Source organism: Lepisma saccharinum, chromosome 23 (assembly GCF_977018435.1).
Source record: "Lepisma saccharinum chromosome 23, izLepSacc3.1, whole genome shotgun sequence".
NCBI lineage: Eukaryota > Metazoa > Arthropoda > Insecta > Zygentoma > Lepismatidae > Lepisma > Lepisma saccharinum.
The window spans coordinates 64,641,383-64,665,583 of record NC_139251.1 but is presented as its reverse complement, the minus strand read 5'-3'; the positions used below and the strand labels follow the sequence as shown (position 1 = coordinate 64,665,583).

Below are 24,201 nucleotides of genomic sequence, written 5' to 3'. Positions count from 1 at the left end.
TCGATATCGTCGCCAAAGTTCCCGGGTTTGAGTACCGTCCTTGTCGGGGGTGTTTGACTATTTCGTCATCAATTTCATGTAATGGTCACTCGTCCTTATCGTCGCGATCATCGAACAGGGAATAAAAATTATAAAAATAAATACGATGGTTTTTGAGTTGGTGTTTTTTAAGTCCACTTTATGCACAGCAAGGCTAATCGGGACTGGACCTACAGTTTCAAGTGGGATCCGAACCACTTGTGCCTCCACCAGGTATCGAACCTGGGACCCCTTGATTACAAGGTGACGACGCTACCACTGCGCCATCGGGGAGGCCCTAATAAATACGATGGAAGAGTACTTATTTCATCTCTCACGAAATCTCCTACAAAACCGGAATATATGAAATACATGTATATTCATTCACATACATTTTCGATTTCTATATTTAACTAATCGAGACCGAGAACGGGAGAGCAATTTTCAATTCGACAAACCGAGAGACGGAGAAACTGTCAAGTCTCGTTTCTTCTTGGCACCTCCGTAATCGAGTTGTTCTGTTTGTCATTGGCTTTGTATTGGCAATTATTGTCATTATTCTTCCCCTGCAGGTAAACCATAACGATGAATTATGATGAAATGAAGCAGATAAAAGGGCAAGAACAAGAAAGTCATGCCTGTTCGGGACTCCAACCCAGAACCTTATGTAACGAGATTTGAAATTCTGGAGAAGGCGTCCGTGTTTCGCTTGGTTTTCTCTTTCCTCTACTTCTCTTATATTATCATACATGTATAATAAAAATGGATCTGATACGATATGTTGCGATTCATAATTGTGCTGGTTAGATGCTACAGATGTGAAATCCAACCTGCAATATATTATTCCCTTTTGTTTCGTATCTGGTTGAACATGACATTTTCTTACACTGCGACAATTTCTTTCTTAGTTTTGGTTTGGTGCACAGATATGCTAATCTGGACTCGACCTTCAGTTTAAAGTGGGATACTAACCACTATGTGCATCCACCGTGTATCAAACCCGGGATCCACTGATTACAAGGCGACGACGTTATCACTACGCCATCGAGGAGGCTCCATGACAAAATTTTATTCACTTGATCTCTACCATAATTTATTTCAGCATTTACATTTTCTTCTTCTTTTTTCCTTTTGTTAACTACTCTTATACAACTCTTTTTGCGTCTTCGAATTTCTTCTTGTTTCAGGAAAAAATAATACATGCAGGCTGTATAAAAATCCCCCGTTCAAATAGATAAAACGTTCACTCTCGAGAACTAATTTACATGTTTATCACTAACGTAACCATTAGGAAGGAAACTATTGAAATGTTAACTGATATAACTGCAGATGAAACAATACTTACAGCCACTAACGAAATATCTATTCTTGTGTAGCCTCACAGACAACAAGTATATGGTGAGTCATTCACTCTTGCTGACTACGGGCGAAGGTCACTGAACTAAAGGGTGGTGGCAAGCAAGCAGGCTTCTGCTCTACCAAAGACGAGGTCACGTGTTCCAGTTATCAATGGCGTACGAAATAAGGAGGAACACAGCTATCTGACGTATGTTTTGGTCCCGTCATTGCACGTAGAACACTTTATCGTCGTGGCCTTGAAGTTCCCTCAGGGCACTCCTACGTAAAGGCTTCTCAGCTAGAAGGATATCTTCCCCATTGAGTGGAGGAAAAGTGGGTGCGTATAGAGGTCCTTCAACTTTCGTATTCTTTTTCATTTCAGAACCCGTGCTGTATCGTCGACTTAATTCAATCTATCCGATGTAGGTTTTAGGTTCTGTGTCTGTTCGGTTATTTCACGTTGTCTTCCTGCTTATGTTATTCGCGACGAAGGTTCTGGATTCGATAATCTGGACAATAACGGGATTGTGTTGGTTGGTTGATTGGTGTCTTAAGTCCACTTTATGTCCTGTTAGGCTAATCGTGAATGGACCTATAGTTTAAAGGGGGATGTTCCTCCACCGAGTATCGAACCCGGGATCCCTTAATTACAAGGCGCCCACGATCCCACTGCGCCATCGGGGATTGTGTTCGAAACGAATGAATCAAATTTGAGTGATATGATATGCAACCATTGGAAGACTATTGAAAGAAAAGCTATGGGAACCTGCCAGTTTTTCTACTGCAGACAGGAAACCATAAACATGGAAGAGAAGCTTATATTCTATGAAACCTGACGCTATGTGCTCGAATACTTGCTAAATATAATGCATAGAGGCATAGCAACGTTAAACTACCTCTTATATGATACATATAGGTTTAAAAAGGTCGAAATACAAAGATTGTGTGCGCCTCACTGATGGCGTAGTGGTAAGGCCTTGTAATCAAGGGGTCTGGGGTACGATACCAGGTGATCGCACATAGTGGTTCGGATCCCACTTTAAACTGTATGCACTTCAGATTAGTCTATCTGTGCCGGTGACTCAGTCGGTAACGCGTCTGACTACCATGCTATAGGCCCCGGGTTCGATTCCCGGTCGGTTCAAGCCCGGGAACTTTTCTAACGTTGGAAGCGGCCCCGGCGCCCACCCAGCGTCGAATGACATGGGTACCTGGGGGAAACCCTGGAGGTAAAGGCGGTCAGGGGCGTGATGCTGATCACATCACCCCCACTCACGAACGAATCAAGAAAGTGTGGGGCGGCGTGATGCTGATCACATCACCCCCACTCACGAACGCATCAAGAAAGTGTGGGGCGTTACCCCCACACCCCCTATACGCCTTCATGCCGTAGCGCCAAGCACAGGTGAGAACTTTACCTTTCTTTTTTGCATAAAGTGGACTTACAACAAAATTTAAACTTGCGATAAAGATTATGATAAGGTATTAAAGAATTGGGTCTAACACATTTTTTTATTGTTTACCAATGACATTGTTAACTAATATTCTTAATTTAGTTTCAAGATGAAATCGGCTACGAAATAAAAGGAGTGGTTTCATATTTCTGTTACGAAATTCCACTTTTGTAGTAGACCTGTGCCACACTAAGTTGTGACAATAAACAAATCTGAAACACTTTCAAAGTATTAAATTGCTATCTACGTATTTGGGAAAAATCTTTCAATATAATACTTTTTTTGGACGCGTCAAATCATAGTATTTAATTCCTGTTTTAGCAGCTTTAAGAAACCTGATTTTTGGGGGGGGGGTTACAAATGCCCTTTCTGCTCCCGTCAAGTTACGCCTATGACAAACAGGAATTCAAAGTAAAAGACTGTCCCGACTAAATCGGGAGACACGTCTGATAGATTTACAATTGGGAAAATTATAATTAAGCGTGTAGTTGAAAACAACCTATTTTCATATATTGCATGCAGCTCTACTTTTTCTGCAATGTGGATCAAGAACTGGGGACGTGGAGAAGCACAACACTCCACGTGACCCTCTTTGCTTTCCTGTCATGTTGACCTTCGCATGGAACACATTTCTCGGTGTTAAGACAGGCAAAATCACCCGATCATCGAAGGGTGCAATATGTGTTGCCTACCCTCCTGCATTACTTGCTCCTATTAAAGCCTTATGGGGAAGAACTTTTTTCCATGACTGTACATGGAAGTGCAAGTGAAAGTGCAAGTGCGATTCCATAGTTCCCACTGCCCTCTTCGAAATTCCGAATCAAGAATCCCAAACACCTAAAAGTTCGATGTTCACAGATAAGGAATTCCCATAGGCTACCCAAAGAAAATCCCGCTCACGATCTGCCACAAAGGCGGGGAATACCTCTTCAGACCCCATGACTTTACGTCCGAAGAAAAAAATAAAAAAAAAAGAACGAGAAGGTAAATACCAAAATAGAAGTACAGCTTAAAAGTAAAACCTATTCAACCAACCCCTTATTCAGGAAAAGAGCAATCAAGTCCAGAATTAATAACCTCCTCAGCGACGCAAAAAGCTAGGGTGAAACAACAGATTGGCAAATTACTTTGACATGATTCAGTGTCCGTGTTGCTATGACGTCGTCCCCTTGTAATCAAGAGGTCCCTGGTTCGATACCCGGTGGAGGCACATAGCGGTTCGGATCCCACTTTCAACTGTAGGCCCAGTCCCAATTAGCCTTACTGTGCATAAAGTGGACTTAAAACTCCAACTAAATCAATCAATGAAATCGTGTAGCTATGAGCGAGCTTTACCTTCCAGAAAAGAGGGGAGGTATGAACTTAAAGAGCGTGGTGATGCAATCAAGAGCTTTATTTATTCAAAGCGGTCTTTCAGCGGTATATTCTACTATCGACTCCACCACGCAACAAATAATAATTACCTTGTTAGAAGATATACCATTAACAGCATCAATGGATATAAGTGAACTATGCAACATATGCATGACATTCCTTCTGTTAAACATATTTACAAAGAGCAACTTATTGCATATACAACACCCTTCCGAATTGAAAGAGAAAATCTAAAATGTAATTGGAAGCAAATTTGGAATAATGTAATTGCGACACATCTAACGAATATGGCATTATCTATATAGTATAAAGTGATCCAACAAGTAATTGTCACAGCAGACAGATGTTATAAATACGGCTGTAGTAATTCTCAAAATTGTTATAATTGTCATGTCCCAGATCGATTACTCACAAGATCACAGAATGAGCAAAATACATTATTTCACCAGAGTTTCATTTTTTATCCAAGTACAAAGCACAAAACAATTCAATGGTTAATAGTACAATTCCTAATGTTTTTATTTCCTACAGGGAAAAATTATAATTACTTGGACTTCGGACTAACTCTAATACATGAATATGAACAAATGTCTCAAGACTACAGAAAATTACATTATGCCAACTTTTTAAATGTAATCTATGAATAACACAATTGCAAAACCTTTGTAAAAATTTATTGCAATTGTATGCTTTAAAAGGGATAAAAATAAAAGAAATAGTGATAGCGTCGTCGCCTTGTAATCAAGAGGTCCCGGGTTCGATACCCGATGGAGGCACATTGCACAGTGGTTCGGATCCAACTTTAAACTGTAGTTCCAGTCCCGATTAACCTTACTGTGCACAAAGTGGACTTAAAACAGCAACTCAATCAATCAATATAATGAATAAAAATAAATTGTTACTATTATTGATTATTATTATTATCATTTTAATTAATTATTTTTCGGATGATTGTAATTTTAAGATCTTTCCGAGATGAGTTCAACATTGAACTAGAGAAAGTTTGAGGCGATTCGTCGACTACAAAGCGGAACATTTGGGTTTTTTTTGTGCCCCACAACTTTCTCCGATTTCTTGCCATGAAATGTTTCTCGCGAGGTAAACTGGGGAGAATAAAGAAAAGAGGAAGAGGAGAGGGTGTGCTGGGGAAAGCAAGTCCTTGGAAATAAGATCTGGATATAATTTTAATTTTAATTTCTCAAAATATCGTCCATTGAAGTGAATTTTTCCCTCTAAGAGAAAAAAGTTTGCAAATCATGCTATATTTTCCCATTATGCACAGAGTGCAAGGTGCCAAGGAAACTCAAATTGTGCCAGACTTAGGGCCATTATGCTAGGGTTGGCATCACTCTGGCCAAGCGACTTGTTCGTAACGGTTGCTCGCAGAATTTTATACTGCCCTTATTTACGGCAACTCTAACGACTTAAATTGTTCTCGCTTCAAAATACTAACTAACAAACTAACTAAATCCCTAGCCTTCTTAAACCCGAAGGTTCATGGCTGCAGCAACACAGGCCTTCCCATCTTTCCCTATCTTGAGCAAGTTCTATATACTCTTTTCCATCCCTACCGATTTCCCTTAGGTCCATCTCAACGTTGTCCCTCCATCTTCGTCTTGGCCTTCCTACAGGTCTCTTACCATCAGGTTTGTCAACAAGAATCCTGTAAACTCCTCTTTCCTCTCCCATTCGTGCCACATGACCTGCCCACCTAAGTCTTCTTGATTTAATTATTAAAATAATATCTGGACATGAATACAAATTATGTAGTTGTAAATTATGTAACCTTCTCCACTCACCTGTCTCCTCATCCCTTTTAGGTCCAAAGATTTTCCTAAGGATCTTATTTTCAAATACTCTCATTTTATGTTCCTCTTTCAATGTAAGGGACTAAGTTTCACATCCATATAATACTACAGGCAAAATTACTGCTTTGTATATTTTAACTTTTAGTTTCTTAGATATTAAACGAGAAGACGAAAGTTTATGAAGAGACAAGTAACATGCATTTCCTGAATTAAGCCTTCTTTTTATTTCCTCTTTAATATAATTTTAATTTGTTAGTATTACTCCTAAGTATTTGAATTTGGAAACTGGTTCAAACGAGTTGTTATCAATAATTAGATTTTGATTATTACCTAACACTTGGTTTCGGCCTGTAAGCATATATTTAGTTTTCTCTTTGCTAACTTCCAAACCTATCTCCTTAGCAGTTTTGAAAAATATTTTAGCATTATTCTTAATTGTATTTACATCATCCCCCCAGTAAGTCTACATCATCTGCATATGCTAACAACTGAGTCACACCATTTAATTTTAGTCCTTCTTTAGTTTCTTTTACCTTCCTTACAGCATATTCTAAGGCAAAATTAAAGAGCAATGGAGATACTTCAGAATACTAGTCTTGTGAATTAATCTGTCTCTAAACGATCAAATTTCATGCAGCAAACATCAGTTTACGGTCAATGCAAGACTCTCAGAGGAGAGAATAATATAATAGCGTCTCATGTCACAAAGAAAAGAGATTTCCCCTCGTACAAACATAATTTTTATCTACGTCAGTTACTAGCGAACCTCGTTTTCTTTTTTTTTTTTCCTTAACGGAAGTGCGAGTGTGGTTCACGACCTATGAACCACTTCAAAAGTAGCATATCAAGTGATAGCATTTACCCAACTAACTAATCGCTGCACACTCTGGTATTACTCTACAGAAATCTCAACCTCAAGTCACCTCCCATCTCCTTTCACGTTTCCAACTTCTTCACGAATTTCACGAACGTGACACCAGATCAGGCAGCTCCTCGTCTGTCTCTATCTCCATCTACAGATCAAACTTCTTCTCCAACTCCTTCTCCGTATCGGCCGTAAGGCTGTGGAATCAACTGTCAGAAACCACTTGAACAGTAAGCTCAGTCGTTGCTTTCAGCAGACGTGTACGCGACTATCTTCAGAGTAATTGTCAGTCAAAAGGCATATGTGCATACTTAAAATATATTGCAGTTATTTGAATTTACATTTTTCATTCTGTATTCTGTATATTGTATTCAGCGTGTAACTTGTGGGTGTGTGTGTGTGTGTGTGTGTGTGTGGATACATGAAAAACAAGTATACATACATTGTGTTAAATGTATTAAATTATAATTTCACGTATATGGTTGAGTGGAAGAAAAGGTCTTGTACGGTCTTAACTTCGCCATTTAAAATAAGACGTTAATAAGTAAATAATAAATAAATAATAAATAATGGAACTCATTTGTAATCTTGCAGATAATACGCTTCACATATTCAGGATATAAATACTCTCTGGGTCCAATAAGACGACCAGTGTATCCAGTCCGTGCGTATCCAGGCTATGTTCCACGAAGAGACCCGCACTACATCCGGGATTCCCCGTTCTACAAGGAAAGGGAACTGTCGATAAGCAACGATCGAAGGACCAGACCAAGAAAGGATGGAAAGAAAGGAAAACGTTACAAGAGTCATAAGATTAACTCTTCGGGTAACTTCTATACAACATAATAGTCAAATCATATTATTCAGGGTGTGGCAAAAAATGTGCTTCTTTGAATGCAACAAATCTAATACTATTACATGAGTGAAATAAAAACGTTAAAAGTTCAATAAAAATGTAGAGCAGACTGTATAGAGCTAAAATTAACATGAGGTAACTGCTATTTACAAAACGACCTCAAGGCTGCAAAACTAATCAAGTAAGCTTCAAAACCCAATTTTTGTAATTTTAAAGATGGCGCCTCCTCTACACACTTTTACCACTTACCAGCCTAAAACTTGCCGAAATTTCTCGGTAAATGAAAATTCAATATCTCTGTGCATGCTTACCTCACCAGCTAGTTTACTAATGAAGGAGAAAGTTCGACAATGGCCTCAGTTCGAAGGTAGATGGATGGAAAAGCCTTCGCAGTGGCTCATAAATGACTGCACGTGGATCCCAAAGACTTATTCCTCTTTACGTATACAGGCATTAATTCACAGTTTAAATTATATGTGGATCAGCAATAGGTCTGTGCTAAAATTCAGCAAACTTGTGAAACCCTAGAGACGGAAATCTATTAGAGAAGAAACAAAAACAAATTACCGTCAAGCGGGGTAACTTCGTACAGATTTTGGCATATTCTAATGTGCCCTGCAAAATCCGTGGCGAGTGACAACACGAACGCGAGTAACACTTTGTCCTTTATAAATGTACTGAAGGAATACCAAAGAAATTCCAAAATATTTGGGGGAGGGGGGAAATACGTCAACATTTTCTTGACGAAGTTACCCAGCAAATGGGATAACTTCGTCATCTCTGCTTACGTTCCTAGCAGGTCAAAATTACCCCCATGAAGAGGTAAGATAGTCACGCTACCGTTTTTCCCTTTCCGATCAGTCGTAAAGCCTCCTGCACCTGATCGGAGGTATAGTTCTGATATTTCCGACCACCAACAACGTTCTTACATGTCCTTGGCATCGTGCACAAGAAAATGCTGCAAACAGCGCCAATGCACTTGCACACAACACTCTTCCTCCCTTGATGTCCGCTCCACAACTGCACGTGTGGCTTCACACTCCCTTTGTTCCACCAGCATGTGACTCCTACGGATATCTATCAGTCTCATGACGAAGTTTCCCTCAAATACGAAGTTCTTTGACGGTAAGGTTCTCATTTGACTCTCCTTGTACATTTTATTGCACAAAAATACAAATATATCAACTACACCCTTGCACATTGCCATTTACAAAATATGCGCTTTAATGTTTTGAAAATTGCGATCTGCAGGTGACCACCATTTCGTCTGACACTTGGATAACCTGCAAGAGAAACATCCATGACAAGTGTCAACATCTGACAAGCAATGTTTCATCTTCAATGCACTTCCTGTTGCCTCAGAATTCTTCAGGCACTTCCTGATTGCATTGGCCGATGGAATAAGATCATGCCTTTCGAGATAAAAATAATATCGATATTTTCAATATCATAGTCGCCCTTTTTATACAACGCCCTGACAGCTACAGCGCGTTGAGCTCCGCTACAAGAAACCTTTGTGAATGGCGGACATTGGTGATGGATGCAACTGACAATAAATAAGTGTTGCCAACGCCATTACAGAAATTCCCCCAACGAAAAAAAAAGAATTTTTATTCCACCTTGTACATTAAATGCATCTCCAAAATAAATATTTACATACACAGCAGATCAGAAGGGTAAATCCTAGTAACGACCTCACAACAATGTTATTCCTCAAATTATAACTGCATACTCTTATTGAATTGGATTTTGAAGGTACCTTTGTACAGTGGGATGCACAAGTATTGTTCAGCAAATTGTCCATGACTTATTTTTCATTATTTTTTCCCTGCATCCTACATGTTTCTAAGGAATTGATTTTTTCGCATGGTGGTGGAGAGGGTGTCAGCGGCGCGTTTGGGGTTTGCTTCAATTCTTGAAGCTCTCATTGCGTAAAATAGAGGGAATAAAAATGTCGATTGAAAATTAACTTGGCATTACTTGTGCATTCCACTGTACAACTATAAACATGAGGTAAGGTTTACCGTGACAACGACGTGGAATGTGGTATTTAGTAGTAGCTATTTTCAGGTTCAATTTATGTACTTTGTATTTAATTATATATATTTTTCCATGTGTGTAATTTTCTATGTGTAATACTGAATTGTGTATCAATCATTTCTTACTATCAATTGTGTATTAATCATTTCAAACGTTTTCTGTTGACCACAGAGATGTATTTTCGCTTAACAATATTTACACACACACACACACACACACACACACACACACACACACACACACACACACACACACACACATATATATATATATATATATATATATATATATATACAGGGTGTTTCCGCACTGATGATACAAACTTTCACGGATGATGGAGAAGGGTACATGTATCAATTTGAGATAAAGAACCCTGGTCCGGAAAGGACTTAGTCGAAAATCGGTGTATGAAGATGTAATGCTTTTATTATCTGCACAAGTTTCACAAGCTGTTCCGTGGCCAGCTCGGTTACCTGATCTGCCCTTCTGCATCATCCCTGAAAGTTTGTATCATCAGCACAGAAACACCCTGTATATATATATATATATATATATATATATATATATATATATATATATATATATATATATATACAAAGGCTGTCGCAGAGAAGGTGAGACTAATTCCTGTATAAGAAAACAGCGACCTCCATTGGCTAGCAAATGTACTAGGGTGAGAATTTGGTTCATTAGCTGCCCATTGAGACCAAAATGAGAGCAATAGGTCAAAAAGTCGTGACTGCGTAGTAGTTAAAAGACAAGCATGTACATGGACCCCTCCAAGAATCATTAAAATGAAACAAAAAAATTACAAACCACAAATGTTTTATTCAGAATCAGCCTTATCGAGTAGACGTACATCTTTTTCAAAATAAGCACCATTGACAGCTAAGCAAGCGTCCAAACGCTCCTGCCACTTTGTGTATGTCTTTGAAAATTCGTCGTCAGGTAGCGAACTCAAGAAAACTTGCGCTGCGGTGATCACTTCTTTGTTCGTCATGAAATGACGACCACTTAAAGCGGCCTTTAAAAGTGGAAATAGCCAAAAGTCGCAGGGTGCAAGGTCCGGACTGTATGCTGGATGCGGGAAAATTTCTATTTTTCTCTTCGTCGCGTAATCCTGAAAAGCTCGCGCGGTATGCGGGCGTACGTTATCGTGGTGCAATATGAAGGAGTTCTTCAAATGCGGTCTCTTTTTTTGCTACGTGCTGGCGCAAAGTCGCAATGACTCCTTGGTAATACTGTGGCTCTACTCAGTCTGTCTTGATCGGCATATGCCTGTTGAAACATTGCATATATTTCCGCAGCACTTTTCCCTAAACGCCAATAAAATTTTATGGCATGTCGCTGTTCATCTTGAATACTCATCGCGAAGAGCAATGTTATACCCAAAACCTGGAGGGGTAAACGAAACACGTTCTACGTAAATCAACACAGCTGCTCACTAACGTGGTTTCGCAGCATGTGACAACTTGCTACGGAAACAGAATGAGTCATCCTGCACGACGCGACTAGTACCGAAACCATAGGCAGTGTCGCCAAGCCAGGAAAAAATCTGTCTTACCTTCTCTGCGACAGCCTTTGTATATATATATTGAAGTGTGACTCGGTTTAAGTTTCATAATAACTGTAAAAGGGTCCCGTCCCGGTGAATGAAGAGTAAGATAAGATATAACTGAGTGAAATGCTGTCTCCACACTTATCATACCTGTCCGCTATTATTAATGAGTGCTGTCCTAGACGAATCTACATCCATAACTTGTCAGTGTTCGTACGTCGACTCTGACTGACTCTCCCGTTATCCCACGCTGAGTGTATCGGATGAATTTCTAAGTTAACAGAGCGATGTCCTTCCGGACTTCATGTTTTATACTCCTGCAGGACTAGAGGCTATTCTATTACTCCTCAAGTCCTCTACCGCTGAGGTGTACTTTCGTCACCTCCCGTATAACCCCAGTACGGAGGCATTAGAAAATGCAGCGCATTCGTGGGATAACTACAGGCAGTCGACGGAAACGTCAGGTTAATGAACAGTGTAAAGAGAGCATTAAACGTGCCTCTTCTCTATCTTCACTCATTATACCTCATCAACATATATATATATATTATATATATATATATATATATATATATATATATATATATATATGAGTTTATAAGTCCACTTTATCCACAGAGATGCTAATCTGGACTGGGAATACAATTTAGAGTGGGATCCGAATATATATGTGCCTCCATCTGGTATCGAACCCGGGACTTCTTGATTACAAGTCGACGACGTTATCACTAACACATCCGGGAGGTCATTTGTCTCAGTATGTGCGTGTGTGTGTCATAAGTCCACTTTGTGCACAGTAAGGCTAATCGAGACTGGACCTACCGTTTAAAGTGGAATCCGAATCACTATGTGCTTCCACATAGGTATCGAACTCGGTACCCCTTGATTACAAGGTGACGACGCGCATCGGGGAGGCGTGTGAAACATGTGTTTATAAGACGATATGTATATACATAGGCAACACACATGACGTCATACTGGTAAAGGAGTATTTCAGGATTTTACTGCAGGTGACTGTACAAATAATTGAATGAATTTAGATGTATGGGTATCCACGTAGAAACGGTAAGGGTTGTGGACCTTAGTGAATGGAATTAGATCACGTGACTGTTTTGCAGATCCCTTTCCACAAATGCCTGGATTCTGCAGACAGAGTATGTCCAAGATTCCATGCAAGAACCCAAAACTGACCTGGTATTACAACGCTAAGAAGAAAAGTTGCCGTCGGGTGGCAGAAGGGAAGTGCGGGATGTTTTACAATGAAACAGCGTGTCACAAATCCTGCTCAAGTAAGTTGGATGTTGACACGTACTTCCTCTTGTACAAATATTTATTGTTCCTTCCTAATTATCTTTCTCGTTGTACAAATGTGTATTTTTAAATCTCTATAACTTGATTTCTGTGTTTAGTTAATATTAAAACCTGTCACTGATGATGTCACAGGATAGGGACTGATTTTTATGTACACATCTTGTATGTGCTGTTGCCATGGGAATTACGACCGTGTTTTGTTTTTAGTTCGGTAATATAATACATATATATATTTGTAATAATCAAAATCTTGCTGATGATCTTCCTGAGTGGTCACAGTAATGGCTGATCTCAGTACTCGAGTTGGTCTCCTAGGTAGATCCTGAACTGCGACAGTCCTACGTATAGTAGAGCCAAGAGTGGTATCTCTCTCTGTGTGGTCAGATCTTCTATACTCGAATTCCTAATAGCTTGATACGAGTGTGTCCGTAAAGTCATGGTGCACTTTTGACCGGTCTCAGGAAACCAACAAAACAAGATAGAAATGTGAAATCTTCACCAAATAAAAGGAAAACTCTCCAAGTTTCCGTACTATGATGCGCAAGCGTGTGCGCACACAGGTGATGACACAACACCACGAAGTGCGCAGCAGCAGATCAGCCCTCGCCCAGGCCAGTCGAGATGTGGACGGTACAGAGGAAAGTCCAGTGTGTTCTGTGGCTTGCGAAGTTCGAATCCGTGAGCAAAGTGCAACGTGAATATCATTGCGTGTACAACGAAGCGCCACCACATAGGAATAACATTAATCGGTGGGATAGGCAGTTGAAGGATACCGGCAGTTTGTTGGACAAACCCCGTTTTGGTAGGCCATCTGTAAGTGACGAGTCTGTAGAGGCTATATGGGAGAGCTACCTAAGGAGCCCTAAAAAATCTGTGCGTGCGTGTGCTCGACAATTACACCTAAGCAAGACTACAGTTCATAAGGTGTTAAAGAAACGTCTGCATTTTTCGGGTTACAAATTGCAGCTGTTGCACGCTATCAAACCGGCGGATAGACCCACACGATTCGCGTTTGCTACAGATATGCTTCATAAGATCGACAAGAATTAACGATTTCTGCAGAAGATTGTGTTTAGCGATGAGGCGACATTCCATGTCTGTGGACATGTTCATCGCCATAACGTCCGAATATGGGCTGCTGAAAATCCTCGTGCCTACGTTGAGTACGAACGTAACACCCCTAAAGTGAACGTGCGGTGTGGCCTGATGCATGATAAAGTGATAGGCCCATTTTTCTTTGCGGAGCAGACTGTGACGGCAAACAACTACCTTGACATGTTGGAAATGTATGCAGTGCCACAATTTCCAGAAGGTGTCATCTTTCAACATGACGGCGCGCCTCCACACTACGCCAACATTGTTCGTGAGTTTCTGGATACAACATTCCCCCAGCTGTCGATAGGCAGGGATTCTGTCCAGCCATGCCCACCAGGATCCCCAGATCTGATGCCCTTAGACTTTTACTTGTGGGGTTATGTGAAGTAACATGTTTACAGTGAACATATCAACGACATTAATCATTTAAAACAGAGAATCACAGACGTTATTCACTCTGTTACACCAGACGTCCTTAACAGTGTGTGGGAAGAACGTGAGTATCTTTTAGATGTGTGTTGGGCAACAAATAGAGGCCACATCGAACTGCACTGAATAGGTAAGAAACTTGCAGAGTTTTCCTTTTATTTGGTGAAGATTTCACATTTCTATCTTGTTTTGTTGGTTTCCTGTGACCGGTCAAAAGTGCACCATGACTTTACGGACACACTGTATTATATCTGCAAGCTTGTTGACGATATTGAAGGTCTTCTGGCAGCTCGCCATCTGCTGGAATGAGCCTCTTCTTAAATTAGTCCTCAGACGCCGAATTCGGACGTCGTCAAATGTCTCGCAAGTTAAAAGGGCGTATTCAGGTGTATCTATTACTCCACATTTCTGGCACTTATCATCAGATCTTAGTCCGAGCCTCTTTAAATAGGAACCGTAAGGGCCATGTCCTGTAATGAAATGAGTAATACCCTTTGATGGTCGGAAGAAGGCGTTCTTAGGTCTTATCTTCATCAACGGCAGAAATCCTTTGGTACGTCCGGAACCGGGATGCTGTTCCCATTCCATCTTCCAGACATTTTCTAAGTGTTGATCGATATCCTGAAATGTGTTGAGGTTTTGACCAAGAAGGGCTACGATCTTATTATGCTGCCCTTTCCTCAGCCAGTATCCGGCTGCGTATCTCTGAACCTCGAAATCGAGTGGAAGAACACCGGCAATTACTATTACAGCAGCTGTAGAGGACGTCCGAAACGCACCCAGTATTCTCAAGAAGATATTTCTCTGTGCTGCCCGTAACTTTACTTTCACATATTGGTTGAGGGTCATCATTGCCCAGGTAAGGGATTCATAGCATACGGTCGGCACAAACACCGCTCTGTAATATAGCATTGCTACGTCAAAAGGCATACTCATGCTCATAATGTTATGCATAGTGGTTTTTGCTTTCGTCAAGACATTAACTATGTGAGAGTGAAAACCCAGTTGTGTCTGGATTAATATATCTAAGTACTTGACTTCCAACGCAGGTCGAATGGAACAATTTCCAAGCTTTATTACTGGAGATCTCTGTAGTTTACCTTTTAGCAATATCTCATGGGTTTTTTCAGTCGCTATTGTTAGCTTACTTTTCGATGACCATTCTTCAAGCCTCAACATAACATTATTAGTCTTCGTCTCAAGGTCTCTACGATTGTCGGCACTGAAGATAATTTGTAGGTCATGAGCGTATGCAACTACATCAGTTACGTCAGTCATGTGCAGGAGCTCCACCAGAATTGGCTCCATCGTGACGTTCCATAGTATGGGTTCCAATACGGAATCTTGAGGGCAGCCTTTATTGATATTTCTATTTATACTGGCTGTACCCCATGTGTATTGGACACTCCTATTGCTTAAGTAATCCTTTATAACATTATATAGAGCCATTGGTATACGAAGTCTTTGAAGTTCTCCAAGCAAGTACGGCCACCAGACGTTGTCGAACGCTCCACTTATATCAATAGCTATTGCAAGGACATATATCCTGAGATCTTGTTGTACAATCGGTGTTACCATATTGATTGCATCCTCAGTGGAGCGTCCCTTCTGGAAGCCATACAGCCGTTCAGAGTTGTTGCTAAGGATTGATCTCTCGTTTAAGCGTTTGGCAATAAGTCTTTCAAAAACCTTTCCCAGGGTGTCCAATAAACACATCGGCCTGTATGACTTGACGAGAACTGGGTCCCTTTTAGCATCCTTTAAAAAGAGCACAAGTCTGGCCAATTTCCACGTATTGGGGAAGATCGCCTGGAGTAAACACTGATTATAAAGTAGCTGTAGGTCACCAAGTAAGTTGTTCTTCAAAATCTTGATGACTTCATTTGAAATGCCGTCAGGATCAGGGGCCTTCCTATTTCTCAATCTATCGATAATAAGCGCAATATCCTCTTGAGCGAACGGTATCACCATCAGTTGATTGTTGTATTTATTATTTGCATTCGCTCTGATGATCCGCTGTTCTGGAGTGTCTTGAAGAGAATCATCCAACGGAAGTAACTTTTCCATCAAGTAGGAAACTGCCTCGTCCCAGGTCTTACTATAAGTAGTTTCACTTTTCTTCATTAGGACCGGAGCAAACCTTTGCCTGCTCCTCTGCGAGGCCATTCTATATGGTTTCCCCCAAGGATTTCTTTCAATCTCCTGCTGAACGAACCTTGACCTTGATTTCACTTTGTACTGTTCAATAAGGGAAGAGTAGATGCGCTTGGAATTCCGATATTTTTCCAAAAAGAACAACCTGTCTCTTTCTGTGGCAGCCTTTTGGTAGCGCTTTCTCAATCGACGGGTGACACTCCTACGTGACAATATATATTGGGGCCACTCATGCTTGGTAAGCTCTTAGTGGATTTGGGAATTGATCGAATTGCAGATGTAATAGTTTTTGCAATATCCTCAGCCGATCTTCCTGGACTCATAGGATTTAGCTTAAGCTGATTCGTGACCAGTGACCTCAGGTGGTCTTGATCTCTGGTACTCCAGATCCTCTTGATGTTGTTATTTTTAAGTGTGTGTCTTTTCATAAGTTGGATATTATAACTAATCAGATTGTGATCACTAACCGTTTGGTTGTCTTCTACCTTCCAATTGACAACATACATCCTCCCTCGGTGATTTGTAGTAGTAACATCGATATTTGAAGTCCCTCCTCTATTTTTGGAATAAGTAGGAATCTCCGACCTGCGATTTATCACACTAAAGTTTTTGCTTGCTATAAAATCCTCTAGTTCTTGCCCACGATCATCCAAGATTCTGCTATTCCAGAGTCTAGACTTTGCGTTGGAATCCATCACTACCAATAAGTTGTTGCTTGATAGGTCCGTGATAGTCTTATCCAAGATATCCAGGTAAGGTTTAATGAGATCTTTGTACGGTCAAATGGTTTACAGAATACTGTACCCTCTGCCAAAAAATGAAATTGTACAATGTACCCCTTGTACCCCCTGTTCCTACCCCAAACCTTTGTACGCCCACCCTCACCATGGCACTGAAAGTTGAATTGAATTGAATTGATTGGGTTCATTTTACTTCGCAATCTCTGCAACTTTTGGCTAATCTCGAAGCTGAGGATGAGTGATGATATAATGAAATTCATGAAGAGACACACAAACCCATGCCCAAGCCGGGATTCGACCTCGGGATCCCTGGGGCACTGAAACTGTATATCAAGATGTATTTATTGGTGGTTGTTGTCTGATATGCAGGTTACGGTCACATGCCCTCTTGCCCGGGCCTGGTTGGCTAAGCCAGTGCATAGTCTTATAACAATAATTAAAAATAAAAGGGGGGCGTTTAGAGTTCGAACCAAGGTTACGGCTAATTTTTAGGCATGGATGTTCTAATGTAAGGAGAAATTAAAATGTACGAACACAATTTGAATTAGATATGATTAGAATTGTACATTGCGTGAACGGTCACTGGTCCGGCCAATGGAGAAGGACGATGATGTTCCTTCGACATTGGTCTTCGTTTACTAGCCAAGTTTACCATGAATTTATCATGAATTTAAGAATCAGGAATCGGAAATCAGAAATCAGAACACTGGACACTGAAATAAGTTACGACATAATATTTAATACACCACTGTATACATACTTACAATTCCGCTCGCCTACTGAGGCACCATAAAAAAAACACACTGTCACGGACCCACAATGCACCGGGTCTAAACAAGTGAGCAACGCAGACCGCTGATGGTCGGTTTTATACGTAAACACTACATTCGAGCACCCAAAGCTAGGAATTTAATCATGGTCTAGAGAGAGAAAACAGTTTCTCTCTGACCTACAAAGGTGCTGAAAAACAAAGTTTCTATCTGAAACTTTTAACTGTGAATGAATGTTCTAAAACTGTCTCTCTAAAATGTGAATCTCGAACTGCTAAATCCAAGTGTGTCTATCGAACTGTGTCTGTTAAGTTCTTACTTCCTCTTTTCTCTTCGTTCTCGGAAGAATTGTTCCTCTTCTCTATTGGTCGTTGAACTTTTTGCTCCGCCCACACGTGGTCACTTCTGTATGTAGGGGCGATAATCGTAACACACGGGGGTGATAAGGGTGAGAATCGCTTAACACAAAAACACAATAGCACCTTGTTCAGAGAGCTGATCTCGAGAATGGAAAGCATCTGTTCTAATTAATTCTTATCACTAACAACTCCATTTTTATTGCTCGCAACTGGGACACTTCGTTAAAGTTATGTCTTCCTTGCCTGCCAAAATCCCATCGAAGCGAAGAGATACGAAGAGAAATGTTCTGGCAGGGTTGGAGTTCAAGATTCTCTGCTATTTACTCTTGTCAATTCGATGTCAGTGAGCCAGACGGGCTGGCGGCGATCGTGGAAGTTATGCGTCTCGTGGAGAACACCATGTGTGGAGCAATTGTCTCGATTCCGAGCCTGGCCACCTGCAAAATCTCACGAGGACAGAGGATCTTTGTTCAAAACAAGGGAGAAAGTCTTCTTGGGGTTTTAAATTTTAAATGCCCGAAGTTCCGTGATAGGCTCCATCTGGGCTTGAAATTATCTTGACGTGAGCCAGAGTTTAGATGAATTTGTACGGGACAGATATGGGAGTTTATTGCCGGACACACTGTTTCCTTCACCTTGAAGTAGGGGCGGTGACATATGGGAGATTCCATGGGAACGAACGCTGGTTTCTCGAGGCAGCTGGGTTTCTTCTCAGAGAGCAGAAAATAAGATCTTGGGGGGAAGCGTAGAAAGACCGATGGAGATTTGTAATTGGCACATCTGGGGATTTGTAATTGGCACATCGGTTATAGTCTTTGAACGACAATGTCTATTTTCATCTATTCATTAAATAAACTCTGATATGGTACTGATAGCTCTTTTTAATGTTACCAGTTGATCCAGCAATCGCGTGTGGCCTACCCAGAAGTTCCGGTCCCTGTAGAGCACACATTCGCCGTTGGTATCACGACCATGGGAACAAAACATGCCTCGGATTCGGGTATGGGGGTTGTGGAGGAAATACGAACAACTTCCTCAGCGAATCCAGCTGTTTAAGGTATTGTGAAGGTAAGCTAATTCAGGTTCTTTACAAGATAGATTAGGTTAGGTTATGAAATTTAGTGAAAGTCAGATTGATTAATTCATGTTGATGTGCACTGTGTCTTCGTTCTTGTAAGAATGTGACTATACTGACACACACCTTCTGGCTTTAGGGCTTTAGATTAGTCCGTAGATAACCCTTTATCGGACTTCTCAAGGGCATCAGAGGGTTAGTAGGACCGAGCCTCTGCGTGGTCTGTGGTGTAGGATTTGTTTAGTTTTATACCTATATTGATTTGGAATAAAAGAGTATTAGAATCTCTTACTTAGAGATTTATTCAAGCTTCCGACGATATACATAAACTTTTTTAAAGAGACAAGTCACCCGAAATAACTTGTAGGCCGAAACTTATTAGTTCTACGGCAGTTTAAAACTCTGGTGTTTTGGTGATGCAGAAGAACACCTTTTCAGAGTTAGGTTTAGAAATATCCGCCTTGGAATACAAGTACCCCAAGCCGCCCCGAAGAGCACGGCAAGATATTTCCCCAAACGTCCCCTGAATCACCAGCCTTTCAGCAACCAGGAGAGTGTCCCACAGGCTTACAAAGCTATTGCCTTTTATACAGAAAATTTGTTTACATTTCTCTTAGGCAACCGTACAGTTATTTATACATTCATAATTAGATATCATTTACAACGTTTTACAATTTTCTTGTATTTTAATAAAATACCAAAATCTTTTACATTATTTTTCAGTAAGAATTCAGTTTAAAAACCCTTTACATATGAGATATTAACAATAACGTGTTTTTACAGAAAGAAATATAACATATTTTAAAAAAAGGAGTTGAACACAGATTACTCTCACACAGATGCAACGGTTAGGACTTGAAAAAGCTGCAGACGACTGGGGCGACACAATACAAATATGCAGTTATCAAATAACTTTCCTGAAAATTGCAAAATTCTAAACATCTAAATATCAAATGAGGTAATATTATAGTGTGAAGGATGAATCATTTTTTAAGTAAATGATAATAGATAACTTCACTAAAACGTCACCTCGTTTGTACACTTGATTTGTAAGACTGTTAGAGCATCTATGTTTTCTAGAGAATCAAACAGAGTGAATTTAGGTAGGTTTTGGCAACTTTCTGGAAGAAGTAGTTCTTCCTCTACAGCTAGTTCTTTGCTTTATATAAATACAAACATTTCCCTTTACCAGGCAGGCCTCCCCGATTGTGCAGTGGTAGCGTCGTCGCCTTGTAAGCAAGGGGTCCAGGGTTCGATTCCCGGTGGAAGCACATAGTGGTTCGAATCCCACTTTAAACTGTAGGTCAAGTCCCGATTAGCCTTACTGAGCATAAAGTGCACTTAAAGCAACAAATCAATCCAATCCTTTTACCAGGCTTGAGCAACAACTTGCATGTAAAGTTGAAGTCCTGATTCGAACACCACTATACTTCAAAGAAAGTTCCCAAAGATCAGTTTCCGCCTGACAACCATATGTCAAGTCCACGTGGAGCCCAGTATATCCTCCCCTCAAACCATTTCCACCAATAACATTCGTTTTAACAACTAACAGCTCCTGTCAAGTTCACGTGGAGTAAATGAGACGTTGCCAATTCAGTTTCTTTACAGATTTTATAACGTGAGGTTGCGGTTATATTTGGTAGGTTGTGTCATTGTGTTGTGCTATAATGTTACACAATGTGGATATCTTGGGAGTGTATCCTGTTGGATGTCTAAACACTGGAGGAAAAAGTGACAGCACCGCTTCTCAGAAAAACAGGTGCTGGCTCGAAACCAGATACGCGTGCCGTCGGCTTCCTCTCGAGCTATGTCAAAAATACTGAACTGACGTTCGAATCAGGACTTCAACTATATTTGTGAGGGCCAGCGAGCTCTCCATGCGGTGCGAGTATCCCGCCTGCACGCCGAGGCCAGGAGAGCAGGACTGGGGAAGCCGTTGAGGGGTAAAAATACTGCGTGGTGAAAAAAGCGCCCTCATTTTCACATAGCCACCTCCTCTTTATTCCACCATGATTGCACTTTTATTAACGATTCAGATGACACTGCATGAACGCGACCGACGAAGCCTCCTATCTCTCTTCCGCCCCTCTTTCAACGCTACAGCGCCGCTGCTCGGTTTTCCACAAATGAGGAGGATGAACAAACAAACCTCATCTACATTCATTACGACTCTATATAATATGCACTAAGGCCGTGTCCGAAAGGTGCAAGACCGTACTTGAAGCGAGCATCCTCAGATTGATTGATTGACTTGGTGTTTTAAGTGCACTTTATGCACAGTAAGGCAAATCTGGACTGGACCTACAGCTTAAAGTGGGATCCGAAAGACTATGTGCCTCCACAGAGTATCGAACCCGGGACCCCTTGATTACAAGGTGACGACGCTACCACTGCGCCATCGGGGACGCCCTGAGCATCCTCCTAGTATGGTCTTGCAATGCGGTCTTGACGTCGTGGACTGGAAGTGAAAGTCTTTCGAATTGCACTTCGACTGCAGCGCCAAATACCATTAGTAGATAAAACCGATGAAACTTTGTTTTTCCCACGTTTTAAACACTTGTTTTTCACCACAAAAATTACATAGCATTTTCAAATGTTCTTATGCATACATTTCTACACATTAGAAGAGCATACAACCAACAACTTGTTGGCTTTCCACACCGTAAAATTTACAATAATCTACCGTTAAAAATTTAACAGCCTACCTGTAAATTTATAAAAACAGCACACACTGTTATAATTTCAATTTGAATATTTTATCATGCATAAAGATAAATAATAATTATAAATTATAGTTGTTTAAACAATAAATATATTGCTTAAAACTGGATCATTCAAATTACATTAATTAGAGCAACGATGTCGTGCTCGTTTCTACTTCAAAAACGGTCACGATCATTTTTAACGGTAGTTGGATGGAAGCGAAAAGTGACGGTGTTAGGCCGACATTTCTTCAGTCAACTTTTTAGTGTACCTCCGTGATTTCAAATAAATAAGCAACGAGTGAGGATGTCACGTGATCAAGTCTGCAACGATGTGTTCTCCGCGCTGTGGTCTCGATTGCTCGTGTACTTGGCGCTTTCGAACGTGTAACGTCACTTTCGTCAAGAATATACTTGACGACTGCTCTTTGTACCTTTCGGAGACAGCCTAAGAAACTTTTAGATTCCTACGTTGAGTAACGGGAGTTATCTAGCCCAATAAAAAGAACGCTTTACTACCGTGCCTGTCAAAATTCAGCAGAACTGAATTTGAAAATCCCGTAAAACAGTTGCTTTTTTTGCCAGACTTCGTTCATAATCGCAATAAACATAGAATATTAATAATAACATTAGGTCAAACATAACCTTCATTACTCATTAATTTTTGTGTGATTCAGTTTTTTTCTGTTAATAATGAAAATCTGACTTGAATTTTCTCTAGGGGAAGCTAATTGCTGAGAAAGTATATCAATGTCGTTTGCTTGTTTGTTTGAATTAATTTTTTAAGTCCACTTTATGCACAGATAGACTAATCGGGACTGGACCTACAGTTTCAAGTCGGATCCGAATTACTGTGCCTCCACCAGGTATCGAACCCCTTGATTACAAGGCGACGACGTCATCGAGGAGGCTCAAAATATCAATCTTCTCCAGCATCTAGATTGTTATTAGTTATGCCTAGAACAAATGTTATTTCTCTATAGGCTACACACAAGCGTATAATATACTAAATGATCCTCCAGGCTTCCATCTATCTAAGCAGGCTTTCAGAAAGGCGTGCATCAACAAGCTGAACAGTAATTAATATTTGTTATACTCTAATCATTGTTTTATTCTTGTTACATATACAGTATATGTGTGTTTGTGTATGTGTGCGTGCTTCTCATTTGTTAATTTATATTTTTCTTTCTGTTGATACCCTGATATAAAATGGATTCTCTCTGTATTCAGGATATCTCAAATAAATAAATATTCTTGTCACCGAGCAAATTAGGAATTACGTTTAATATATAATAATATCTTTCTCTACTGTAGTTTTATTTTGATATTTTACAAGTAGTGCATGATTATGGTCGATATTTTTCTCTGTCTTAGTGTCGTTTCTATGTTTCTAATTTTCAGTTTCATTCTTTGTTTTTCAATTTTTCTCTTTCACTATGTCTCATTCTTTCCTCTTATCTTTCTTTTTCTCTCACTCACTGTTTATCGCTCTCACTTCTCTCTACTCTGTCTCATTCTTTTGTTTTCTCAAGGGTGTGTCTCTCTTTCCATTTCAGTTTATCTTTCCTTTGTTACACCCTGTTGTGTTCTGTCTTACCTTGTATCTTTTTCTTTCACTCTCCGCTTCTCTGTCACTTTCTTTCTCCTGTCTTGTTTTGTTTCAGTGTTTCACATCCTCTCTTTCCCTACGTCTCTCTCGAGCTCCCTTCATCTCTTTACTATTTTCCAAGCCACAGGAGGTCAGAGACAGGTTTTACTATTTCTTTCTTTCTTTCCCCTAGGTTTCTTTCGACCCTTTCCCCCTGAAACTACACCCTTATATCAGAACAGATTGGTAGAAAATGAAATATCTCAATTGTAGCTTCCATCTATATCTTTTTCAGAAGTGCCCTTGCAAGATTGAATAAGAAGAATGTTGTGTAACGGAAGATATCAAGAATGAAACCATACATGCAGAGACCACGACGAAATAAAACCGTTAACATTGCCATTCACTATCATATCCTGTATACATAAATCAGTGCATTTACAAGTGAAGACTAAAGATTATAGAGTGAGAAGCTATTTTCTAACTTTTCAGTTGGGGATGAGCCAAGTGGCAGGATGTTCCTGCGCTTAGCATCGTCTTGTCTCGTCCCCAGCCTGAAACCTGAGGATACAAATCAATTGGCTCTAGTATTACAAGTCGATGATAAATTCCAATTGCAGCAGAAGAAATCTGAATTTTATAAATCTGTCATTGTACGAACTAAATT

At 40.2% G+C, this 24,201-nt stretch overlaps 1 protein-coding gene across 1 annotated transcript in view; it reads left to right on the top strand.

Annotated features, from left to right (window-relative positions):
• The window catches only part of LOC146005403 (boophilin-H2-like), a 35,930-nt gene extending 11,729 nt beyond the window's left edge, over positions 1–24,201 (top strand). The window contains exons 2-5 of the mRNA XM_083144641.1: positions 7,452–7,683; positions 12,430–12,600; positions 19,064–19,237; positions 23,830–24,201. Coding sequence (XP_083000767.1) covers positions 7,452–7,683; positions 12,430–12,600; positions 19,064–19,237; positions 23,830–23,849 — 597 coding nt within the window. The 3' untranslated portion in view covers positions 23,850–24,201. The remainder of the gene's footprint in view (positions 1–7,451; positions 7,684–12,429; positions 12,601–19,063; positions 19,238–23,829) is intronic.